This window comes from Myxine glutinosa, chromosome 5, assembly GCF_964187855.1.
Source record: "Myxine glutinosa chromosome 5, kmMyxGlut1.1, whole genome shotgun sequence".
Classification (NCBI taxonomy): Eukaryota; Metazoa; Chordata; class Myxini; order Myxiniformes; family Myxinidae; genus Myxine; species Myxine glutinosa.
The window spans coordinates 57258765-57271742 of NC_136265.1; the positions used below are offsets into that span (position 1 = coordinate 57258765).

At 39.7% G+C, this 12978-nt stretch overlaps 1 protein-coding gene across 1 annotated transcript in view; it reads right to left on the reverse strand.

Annotated features, from left to right (window-relative positions):
* Positions 1-1532: 1532 nt before the first annotated feature.
* Positions 1533-12978, reverse strand: part of LOC144892278 (uncharacterized) — a 41819-nt gene continuing 30373 nt past the window's right edge. The window contains exon 3 of the mRNA XM_078778088.1: positions 1533-5146. Within this exon, the coding sequence (XP_078634214.1) occupies positions 5004-5146 (143 nt within the window). The 3' untranslated portion in view covers positions 1533-5003. The remainder of the gene's footprint in view (positions 5147-12978) is intronic.

Below are 12978 nucleotides of genomic sequence, written 5' to 3' on the forward strand. Positions count from 1 at the left end.
TGAAAAGATCATTGATAAAGAAGCTTTGAAAATGAATGATAAGACCATCAATGATTCTCGAGGAAACATTTGTATATTCTTTAATAGACCCAAAGATGTGGGTGAAATTAATAATATGAATATTAGTGGTAAACTATCAATCCGTACCTTGATTATTAGAGATTATTTGAAAATAACATTTAATGTAAAAAATATTGTGGTTATTAGTTCTAATGAAAGAAAATATATAGATATTGATGGAAGTTTAATGGTATGTAAATGAGTGATATTAACAGTCAATACTCTGAGAGTTATGATACTGAATATGACACTGAGAGTCTAGGATCTGAAGATAGTTATGATACGAATAGTTTGTGTTCAAATGATAGTTATGAGAGTAGCTTTATTGATGATACTTCAGTGTACACAAATGATAGTGTGTTCTCAATGAACTTAGATGATAGTGATGATGATGATTTTAGTGTTGAATTCTGATGTGTTTCTGACTCAGACTGTTCTGACATCTGACTCAGATGATTCTGAGTAAAAAGGTGTTTTACTTTAAGCACAGTTTCATCTTTAAAAAAGCCTGTAAAAAGGTGTTTTACTTTAAGTATAATTTTACCATATAAATATGATCAAAGCAACGTATTGCGATGTTTGTGAACAAGAATATAAACAATACAAAAGACACTTTAAAACTAACAAACACACATTTAATCTACTTCACCTACTAGCTCCTATTCAGAAGGAAACAAAACACTATTCTGTCTGTAATAAAAAATATCCTCAAGAAAGGCTTCGAAATCCATCTTAAAACAATTCTACATTTATCAAATTTTATCACAACTAAAAACTCTGATGGCGCATTCAAAGGACATATTAAAATAAGAGTCTTTAACTTCAAACCTCCTGAACCAGAGTCTATAGTTGATGCTGTAGAAATAGTTAAACCTGCTGTTCAAACGTTGATTGAAAAAACACTAAAAGAAATGAAACCACTTAAATTTTAAATGGGAGTAAAATTAGAAATGACAAAGGACGAAGGAGTTATAGATACACCATACATGAGAACTGAGCCACACTTTATATCTTCATATCAAGATTTTAAAACATCAGGAGTCTATGATGAACTTATTAAACAAGAGCAAGATGTGGATAATTCAATCGTAGGAAGTGGATTCAATATAGGAAAAATTATTTCCATAGACATTCATATTCTTAAATCAGATCCTCTAAAAGCTTCTTCTTACATTGATTTACCCAGTGTTATCAAAAATAGAAAAGCAGTTATCAATATCAAAAATAAAGACAATAAATGTTTTCTCTGGTCTATTCTAGCACACTTACATCCTCCACATTTTCATGATGAAAGAGTATCTCATTATAAAAAATATGAGAATACATTAAATACGAAAGATCTAAAGTTTCCGATGGCTTTAAATGATATTCCTAAATTTGAAAAGATGAATAATTTATCAGTTAATGTTTGTGGTCTAACAGAAACAAACAACATTCAGGTTTTAAAGCTTTCTGACAATTGTAAACAAACTCATATTAATCTTCTATATTTTAATTCAGAGGAAAATTCACATTGTACATACATCAAAGATATTGCTAAATTAATAAAACCACAAGTATATAAAAGAACAAATAAAATATATATTTGTATGCGTTGTCTTAACTTCTTCAATTCACAAGAAAGATTAGATAAACATTCAAATTATTGTGGTGAACATAAATCAATGGTAATCAATATGCCTAAAGAAGGCTCAAAGATCACATTCAAAGATGAAAAGGAAAAGATCAAACATCCGTTTGTAATATATGCTGATTTCGAAAGTATTCTAGAAAAAATAGATACTGCTTCTCCAGATCCAAAAGAATCATACACAAATAAATATCAAAAACATACTCCTTGCGGTTTTTGTTATTATATCAAATCATCCGTTGGTGATAAATATAACTAGTTAGAGGAGTATAGAGGCTCAAATACCCCTGAGGAGTTTGTGAAACGACTTGAAAAAGACTGTGTTCGATTAACCAAGATAATGAGGGAAACCAATAAACCAATGTCCTTGACGAGTGAAGAGAAAAGGGAATTTAGAAAAAACAATGTTTGTCATATTTGTGAGGAAAAAATTGGTGAAGGTCTAAAGGTTAGAGATCATTGTCATCTCACTGGTAAATATAGAGGTCCGGCTCATCAAAGTTGTAATATTAATGATAAACTCTCCACTTTCATTCCTGTCTTTCTTCATAACAACGCTCATTATGATACGCATCTATTTATTACTGAACTTTCAGACATCTGGACACATTTCAGCAATTCCTAACACAGATCAAAAATACATTTCATTCACAAAAACAATTCACTCATCTCCTATTACTCATATCAGATTTCTTGATACATTTAAATTCATGGCAAGTCCATTGGCTAACTTGGTTCAAAATCTAAAAGAGTTTCCATGTCTTTCAGAGTATTTTTCAGATAAAGATTTACTAACACAAAAGGGAATTTACCCCTATGAATATATGGACTCATTTGAGAGATTCAATGAAACACAACTTCCTTTAAAAGAAAATTTCTATAACAAATTAAACAACAGTCATATATCTGATAAAGATTATGTACACACACAAAATGTTTGGGAAAAATATAACATCAAGAATCTTGGCGAGTATCACAATTTATATCTCAAAACTGATGTGCTTTTATTGGCCGATGTATTTGAAGCCTTTAGATCTGTTTGTCGCACTGGATATGGATTGGATCCTGCTCACTACTACACAGCACCTGGATTGGCTTGGAGTGCGATGTTGAAAATGACAAAACAAGTTTTGGATTTGATAGCCGATGTTGATATGCTTTTGATGATTGAAAAGGCAAAAAGAGGTGGAATTTCACAAGGCTGCTCGAGTAGATACGCAAAAGCAAATAAGAAATATCTTCCGAATTATGATTCAACGAAAAAGAGTTCTTACTTTATGTACTATGACGCGAACAACCTGGATGGCTGGGCAATGTCTCAGGCTCTTCCTTATGGAAAACTTAGATGGGTAAAGGAAAAAGACTACAAAAAGGTTTTACAAGATGTATGTATCTCCACACAAAAAGAATTGGATGATTCAAAGGTTGGTTATTATTTTGAGGTTGATTTTAAATATCCCGAAGAACTTCATATCAAACATAAAGATCTTCCATTTGCTTGTGAGAAAGAAATTCCAAAGAAAGAATGGTTGAGTGATTATCAACAGTCGTTTGATATCGGTGAATCAACAGAAAAATTACTTACTACATTATATAACAAGAAAAATTATGTTCTCCACCAAATAAATTTGCGACAATATTTATCAAAAGGTCTAAGAGTAGAGAAGATCCACAGGGTTCTAAAGTTCAATCAAAGTCATTGGCTAAAGGAGTACATTGATTTTAATACACAAAGAAGAACAGAGTCAAAAACAGATTTTGAGAAAGACTTTTAAAAATTGATGAATAATGCGGTCTTTGGTAAGACCATGGAGAACGTGAGGAAAAGACAAAATATCAGACTCGCAACATCTTGGGAACAAGCATCAAAATTAATTAATAGACCGAGTTTTACTGGAGCTGAGGTCTTTACTGAGAACTTTTGTGCGATCCATTTGATGAAAGAGAGTATTGAAATGGACAAACCTATTTATATTGGGACATCAATTCTTGATTTATCAAAGTCATTAATGTATGATTATTTTTAAATGACTTGAGGAAGAAATATCAAAATGATGTTAATCTACTTTATATGGATACAGATAGTTTTATTTTGAAGATCAATACTGATGATGTTTATTCAGACATGAAGGAGGACATCAATATCTATGACACCAGTAATTATAGTCCAGAGAGTGGATTGTTCTCTTCTAAAAATAAAAAGGTGATTGGAAAGTTCAAGGATGAATTGGGAGGAAGTGTTATGACTGAATTTGTGGGATTGAGGTCAAAGGCATATGCTTATAAAAACATTGTGAATAACGTTGAAAAGACTGATAAGAAGTTAAAAGGTGTAAAGAAAAATGTTATTAATGAAACAATAAACTTTAAGGATTATTATAACTGTTTAACAACAAAGAAAGAAGAGTTTAGAAAGATTTATGGAATAAGAAGTTATAAACATCAATTATATTCAGAAGAGGTGAATAAGAAAGCATTGGGGGCTTTTGATGATAAGAGGTTAATTTTAGAAATGGAATTGATAGTCTCCCTTATGGTTATAAGTGTTAAAATATATATAAGTGAGAAGTTAAAAAGGGGGGTTCGGGATTTTAACGGGCTTCCGCCGCGTTTTTTACTCTTATATAAATGATGTAATGTCTCAACCAGACTAAAGAGTGGAGGTGTAATCAACCTTGGTATATAAATGGAAAACATAATGAATGTGAAAAATATCAAATAAGACTTATTGAAAAGGCAACTGGTAAAAAAGTTCACAAAACAAATAAGAGAATTAATTTAAATACTGGTGAGTTGGGTAAAAAAGATGGAAATATTTTTGAGTGGACGGAAAACTAAATGAAAATAGTAGAAGAGCCAGAAGTATCATAGGTCCATAAGGCTAGAAGGATCATAGGTCCATAAGGGTAAATGTTAGGAGGTTCATAAGGGAGTAGCAGTAATGGGGGTGTTAAGGGGAAATGAAGAAAAGTGATGGTGAGAGGAAAATTAACATGTAAGTGAATGGAGATTTGAGGCTGTCCCAGGAACAACATTTATCATCTACTTACGGCAGTGACGAAGCTCTAGCATCTAGCCTCTCTCCTTATTTTGTTTTGTTCAAGAGGAACATGCATTGTGAATGATGATGTATTTGACCCGAATAGTTTTACAGATTAATTCCTCCTCTGAAACACACGTTTACCCTGAACATCTCAAACAAATATAGTGATGCTTCAATATGCAGAGAGGAATCTGTTATTAATGAGCTGGGTCATTTTAACATGGCCAAAAGTCACCATGTGGCCTTAAATGACAAGTGCAACAGCATCTCTCACAACCTCCTGTGCAATGTAGACACACACACATGACTATCTGTAACTGGAACAAGCAGAATGTTGTTGTGGTTCAGACCTTTCTCTTGAGATAGAGAGTCATCCTCAAACTCAGATTCCACCTTCACTTTCACAATCAATTCTGAAAAGAAAAACATCACATTAAAACTGAACTTTAGATTTTTCAAGTTTCTAAGGCTTATGGAGCATCTGCTACAAACTTGCAAACATACACATCAGACTTTTTAAATCCGATCAAACCTGGAGAAACAGGTCCGCTCCCTGGGAGAGGGCGAGGTTGGGGTTCTCCAATCTTATATTCTTTCATTTCCTAATGATGGAGCTCATTATGCTTTTGGGAACCTTAAACACGAGAAATTGTTTTATACATCCAGGTAGTATGTTCCAAATTTCATCAACGGCTTGTTTCCGCATTCTTGAGTCTTATTTTGAAAACCGTCGAAATCACGTTGGTGTCTGTTCATCCGTCCACCCGTCCGTCCACCCAAAATATGTTGGCACTCATATCTCAAGGGCTCCACATTAAAACTAGCTCAAACTTGGAATATACATTGGCCAATAGGTCTCGTTAATGGTGTTCGAAACAAATTCCACCTGAGTGTGATAGTTTTTGCTTCATTAAATATTTTTAGCCGCGTCGCAGACGCTGCTCATAGAGTGCCCTCTGCTGTTGTTGTTGTTACCACTGCGTCATCTTATTCTTCTTCTTCTTGTTCTTGCAGAAAAGACAAAACCTCAAAGATCCACCCATTCTGGGAACCATAGCTCCACCCATTTTGGGAGAGGCTTCATATAAACAAATATCCACCATTTTATTAACTCGCATAGCTTTGAGGCCTGTTTTGTAGGCCCATGGTGTCTTCCTCTCTCACACAGTTTTCTTTCAAATCAAATTCGATATATCATTTCATTTTTCACAGTCGCTAACATAGTTGTAGACTCGGTTGAAAAAAAACGGGAAGAAAATCCGATGAAAGTTGCCCTTTATAGAACGAAATGAATTCTCAAAGGCCTGTAGCTTCAAGTCCATTGAGATTTTTTTTTTTTATCGCGCCATGCTCAGTCATACACCGCTCGAAATAAGAGACGGGAAAATGCCGAGATATATTAAAAATTCGTCGCCACACACGGGAAATTGCCGAGATATATTTTCACTTTGCACAAAAATAACATCAAGTAATCGAATCAATAGGAATGTCCTGTGCTTATAACATCGACGTTATAGGCACAGCTGCATCTAGGCATTGTGTAACATCGACGCGGCTTTTGTTTTAATTAAAACTTTTTGTACTTGTTAAATACAAGCATGACTCGGCGCGCTCCGCGTGCCTCACCACGTGTTGTTTCAGAGGGATGGGCATCTTTGACCATTTCGGTGTCTTTTGGGTCTTCATGGTGTTTTGGGGCTTTGGCGTCTTTTGGAGCTTTGGGGTGTTTTGAGTCTTCGGGGTCTTCAGGGTCTTTGTGGTCTTCATGGTGTTTTGGGTCTTTGGGATGTTTTGGGTCTTCGGGGTGTTTTGGGTCTTCGGGGTGTTTTGGGTCTTCGGGGTGTTTTGGGTCTTCGGGGTGTTTTGCGTCTTTGGCGTATTTTGGGTATTTTGGGTCTTTGGAGTCTTTTGTGTATTCGGGGCCATTTTGGGTCTTCAGGGTCTTTTTGAGCCCCAGGGCCTTCAGGGGTATTTTTGGTCTTTGGGTGTTTTGAGTCTTCAGGGTATTTGGGGTCTCTGAGGGCATTATGGGTCTTTCAGGGTATTTTGGGTCTTCAGGGGTCTTGGTGGTATTAAGGATCTTGGGGGAATTAAAGGGTAGTCAAAGGTCTGAGGGGTCTCAGTAGTCTAAACGTAATTAAGAGGGTTAAGAGGGTGTTAATTATTTATTTTGAAGAAGAAGACCTTTTGGTCCATACATAACCATATACGTTTGCTCTATTATAATAAGACTAGTGGGGTCACCCGTGGGAATCCCACGGGCATGGATGGGTGTGATATTTGGACATCTTGATTTGATGCTGCACATTCAGTTTTACAAAATGGTTACTGGCAATTTATCAGATCCACAAATGATGTAATCTACACAATGTATTTACTTCTGATAACATGTGAATGCATGTGCGTGCAAATGGGAAATACAGTTTGAAATGTGTGATTACATCTCATGTAAAATGTGACTTCAAGAGCTCAAATCCTCTCCCTCCCTGCCCCCATCATGCACACTGCACCAGGGAGTGGATCACCCACAGGGGAGTGGGTCACACACACACACTGGGGAGTGTGTCACAGAAACACACACACACACACCTCGTTTTTTTCATTTCTGTTACTCACATTTCTGTGTCTCTCTTCGACACGCGCACACACACACACACACACACACACACACGAGTGGGTCACACACACACACACACACACACACACACACACGAGTGGGTCACACACACACACACACACAGGAGTGGGTCACACATACACACACACACACACACACACACACACACACACACACACACACATGCACACACATGCACACACATATACACATCCACACATATACACATATGCACACACACATATATACATATGCATATATACACACACACACATGTACACACACACACACACACACAAACACACAATCTCGGCAATTTGCCGTCTGTGGCAATACGTGAATGAAGCTTCGACCCTCTCCCAACATTGTTCACTACGTATAAGTTAAACATTTAATCATGACGATGGAAACGTCCGACGCGATTTCTTCATAAATCTAGGCAATTTCCTGTCTTTGTACTTGGGCAGTGTAAGATATATCGTGCCGCGAAAAGCCGCAATTATTTAATATATCTCGGCAATTTGCCGTCTGTGACGATACGTGAACGAAGCTTTGCCCCTTTCCCCACATTATTGTGACGACGTATAAATTAAATATTTCATCGTGACGACTGTCATCAAATGGAAAAGTCCGCCACTAATTTTGAAAATATCTCGCCATTTTCCCGTCGGTTATTTTAGGCGGTGTATGACAGCCCGTGCCGTGATTTTTTTTTCATATATCTCGGCAATTTCCCATGTGTGCGTGAATGTTATCAATTATTGCTGACACCGAATCTAAAACCATCGATAAAAATGAAATCAGATGGTGAGTTATATTATAGTGGAGATAAAGGAGTGAGAGAGTGTCAATGGCCTTTATGTTATAGGCCAATGAAAATGCATTTCGTTCTATAAACGGAAACTTTAATCGGATTTTATTCCCGTTTTTTTTCAACCGAGTCCAAAACCATGTTAGCGACTGTGAAAAATGAAATGAGATATCGAATTAGAGTTGAAATGAAACTGTGAGAGAGAGCAAGACACCATGGGCCGAACAAAACAGGCTTCAAAGTTATGCGAGTAAATAAAATGGTGGATATTTGTTTTTGAAGCCTCTTCCAGAATGGGTGGAGCTACTCTCTCAAAGAAGGAAGCCACACCCCCGGACAGACGTTCAACAGAGAGAATCACCCCCGGAGAATATAATAAAGATATATACAAAAATAAATGTATCGAAATATACAGTAAAAACACACTTTATACCCCTTTAATATTGTTATGTCAGAGGGTAAAGGAATATCTTGGGCCAGGTAGATCTGTATAGGTAACCTGCTTCGACTGTCGCAATAGGGAATCTACCCTATAATAAGTTCTATGTGTAGTCCGGTTTGTCAGGATGAGCTGTATTGATGTCCCCGCTACGAGGGAGCAGGGGGTGCCAAATGGTACAGGGATTATGGATAAGATTCCTTTGTTCGTCATCCCCTCTGTCCTCAAACCTGTGTCCCTTATGGCAAAGCACTCATTTAAACACTTGGATAAGTCCTCAGTGCACTCATTAAATAATTCCCCTCCCTTACCACAAAGACTTTGGAAAACGGGCAGGAGCCAGGCCGGGTCACCACCAATGGGGCCGCAACCAGCCACACCACCAGCTGGCCGAGCAACCAGCCTCATGTCAGGATAGCCACGCCCATGGAGCGGGGGATTGGATGGAGCGGGAGGCACTCGACAAATGGGAGAAAGCCAGCAAGTGCGAACGTTCTAGAGGTCGAGAGACGAGGCTCTGGTTGGAGAAAGAAAGACCGGACGTCACAGGGCGAGCAGTAAAACTGCCGGCTCGCCGGGATTGCGCTCTCTTCTCTGCCGGCCTGGTCTGATTCGTATCCTTCCTTCATCCCGTGCTCTTGCCGTTCCTGTCTGTTTGTGTCTCGTGTTGGAGATCCACCTCGTGTGAAGATCGCGAGCCCTGCGTTGGTGCTTGGAGCAGTGCTCGGTCCTTCTTGGTGCTGGGAGCGAACGGACCTCGTGGGCGGTTGACGAGGAGCCTGGAGTGGGGTGTTGGCTCGGGCCTGGCGGAGCGCGTGGGCGAAGCGGACGGAGGGTTTCCTCGCGCCGGAGCTTGGAGCCGCGTTGGACGGTGGACAAGACTGCAGACAGTTAAGACGCACCACATTTCACACGTACACTGAGGACAGTTATTTTTGCAATTCATTCCCCTGTCTCGTATTTGGAAGTCAGTGTGCAGGATCCCGATTTAGGACATTTTATTACCGGCGCGTATTTCCCTGTCCGGAGATTCCTTGTAAATAAACCCTTGCATTATTTTCCCTTTCCATTCAACATGTGTTCGTTGAGTTAATTCCCCTGCAGGATCGGAGCTGCGGTTGGATCGCTATAGGTAAGCGCTTCCGCCTCTTCCTCTTCACTTCTTCCTCCTGCAGTTTATAGCCGAATCCATATTTGGTCGTCGCCTCAATTAAAGCCGTTTGATCATTCGGGAGCCCCGGTATTAACCGGAGGGTATTCGCACGACAACTGGTAGTCAGGAGTGGGATGTAACCGTGGTAAAAATTTGGTGTCAAGAGTGTGGAGAATTTGGAAACAAAATTTTCGTAGTCGGAGGCGATACATTTGCATCGTCGATCGGTGTGCGGGACGCGAACAGGGCGTCAGTTAAAATTTAAATTTTATTCCTGGTAAAAGCCACGCGGGAAAGTGACCTCTTCTTAACGGATGGAGGAGGTGGGCAATATGGAAAAAAGGATGGAAGATGCGGGAAGCATTTGGGGTGAGTAGGATGTACAGTCACGTGAAAAAGTAAGTACAGTAGTACACCCCATGTAAAGTTTTGACTTTTTCAACATATTTCAACATACAGCTATTTGATGTTCATTTCAACAATATTGATAGATAAAGGTGATATAATATAACAAATATCATGAAACATTTAAATTTTGTAGTCCATTGAATAATTTAAACAAACATAAATGCAAATTTTGCATGTGGAAAAAGTAAGTGCACACCTACATTTATCACTACTTCAAATACCTAAAATTTGAATCAGGTGCACCAGCTCAGGTGCAAATGATTAGAACATCGTTGGAGAGGATCTTGGAGGAACCTGTCTTATTTAAACCTCAGACATTCAGTTTGATTTGCTCTTTGTTGTTGAAGTGTGCAGCATAACCATGCCTCGATCAAAAGAGCTCTCTGAGGCCTTCAGAAAGAAGGTTATAGATGCCTACGAGTCTGGGAAAGGATTTAAAAAGATCTCCAAACAATTTGAAATCAATCATTCGACTGTCCGGAAGAACATCTCCATGTGGAGAAGATTCCAAACAACTGCCAACTTGTTCAGGCCATGCCGCCCCAGCAAGTTCAGCCCGAGAGCATACCGCAAGATGCTGAAAGAAGTCTCGAAGAACCCCAGAATGTCATCACGGGACCTGCAGGTAGCTCTTGCCACTGTTGATGTCAAAGTGCACGAGTCTACCTTCAGAAAGAGGCTGCACAAATGTGATCTCCATGGGAGGTGTGCCAGGAGGAACCTTTGCTGTCCAGAAAGAACATCAGGGCAAGACTAAAGTTTGCCAATGAACACCTAGGCAAAGACCAGCACTTTTTTTTTTTTTTTTGTATACTGAATCGAGGCTCGTGAAAGAGCTAACATTGACTTCACAAACAAATCAACCAGACAAACAAAACACACAAAAAGAGGGAGCGGAAAACAAGATTGGGAGAGAAGGGGAAGCACACAAACACAACATTTGAGAGCAGGGAGATGTGTGGAAGGGAGAGGGCTTGGGGGGAGGAGGCGTGAGAAGGGGGGGGGGGGGTGGAGGGAGAAGTATAAAACACAAGGACACCAAGGACTTCCAGGACAGAAGTTGGTATTTCAAAAAAGTGGAATTGGTGTGAAATTAGCGGGGGTAGAAAAGATCAAGGTTTTGGATGGGGAAAGATAAGAGATGGTGGTGAACAGCTGTTTTAAAGACCTGGAGGGTGGAGTGGGATTGAAGAGAGTGAGGGAGTTTGTTCCAGAGGCGGGAAAAAAGAGGAATGAAGGAGTGAAGGTGAGCAGAGAGTCTTGATTTTGGCAGTTTGACCATAAGAGGGATGCAGGCAGATCTTGTGCGACCTGTTGGAATATTTGCGGGACAGAGCCCAGAGAGAGCTGGGGTGGCAAGGCCAGAGAGGAGTCGGTAGAAGAACTTCTGGAAAAATGTGCTCTGGACAGATGAGTCAAAGGTGGAGCTATTTGGCCACAGTACCAGAAGACATGTTTGGCGAAAACTAAAGACAGCATTTGACCACAAGAACCTGATACCAACTGTAAAGCATGGTGGTGGAAATATTATGGTTTGGGGCAGCTTTGCTGCATCAGGGCCTGGGCAGCTCACCATCAAAGAATCCACTATGAATTCTTCATTGTACCAGAGGGTGCTTGAGGATAATGTGAGGCCATCTGTCGGAAAGTTGAAGCTCAACCGAAGGTGGACCTTGCAACATGATGATGACCCTAAACATACAAAAAATAAAAAATAAAAAATCCACCAAGGAATGGCTGAAAAGAAAGAAATGGAGGGTTCTGGAATGGACAAGTCAAAGCCCGGGTCTAAATCCCATCGAGATGTTGTGGGGGGATTTGAAACGAGCTATGCACGCAAGAAACCCCTCAAACATCGAACACCTGAAAGAATTCTGCATGGAGGAGTGGGCAAAAATTTCTCCCAGTCGATGTCAGAGACTGGTAGACAGTTATAAGAAACGCCTACTTGAGGTTGTTTCTGCCAAAGGGGGCAATACCACCGATTAGAGCCAAGGGTGTACTTACTTTTTCCACATGCGAAATTTGCATTTATGTTTATTTAAATTATGCAATGGACTACAAAATGTAAATGTTTCATGATATTTGTTATGTTATATCACCTTTATCTATCAATATTGTTGAAATGAAGATCAAATAGCTGTATGTAGAAATATGTTGAAAAAGTCAAAACTTTACATGGGGTGTACTTACTTTTTCACGTGACTGTAGATGGGGGGGTTGAACATGGTGATGGAGCTATTTGATCTTGAACACCTTCCCCCGCTGTAGGGACGGCCCCCAAAGTCAACCAGGTCTTAATGCAATTTATGGCACGATTGGAAAATAAAATTGATGGAATGAAATGCGAATTGAAGGGAGAGATGGGAGAAATGAACAATAAAATGGAGGCTCAGAGTGAGCAAATGGAGGGAATGAAAAATGAATTTGAGGAATTGAATGGAGGGAGGAAGGACAGGAATCAGCCCAGGCCAGCAGAGATGAGAGCGCGATCCCGGCGAGCCGGCAGTTTTACTGTTCGCCCTGTGACGTCAGGTCTTTCTTTCTCCAACCAGAGGCTCGTCACTCGACCTCCAGAATGTTTGCACTTGATGGCTTTCTCCCCTTTGTCAAGTTCCTCCCACTCCAACCAATTACCCGCTCCCTGGGCGTGGCTATCCTGCCACGAGGCTGATTGCGAGGCCAGCTGGTGGTGTGGCTGGTTGCGGCCCCATTGGCGGTGCCCCGGCCTGGCTTCCTGCCCGTTTTCCAAAGCCGTTGTGGTAAGGGGGGGGAATTATTTAATGAGTGCACTAAGGACCTATCTAAGTGATTGAA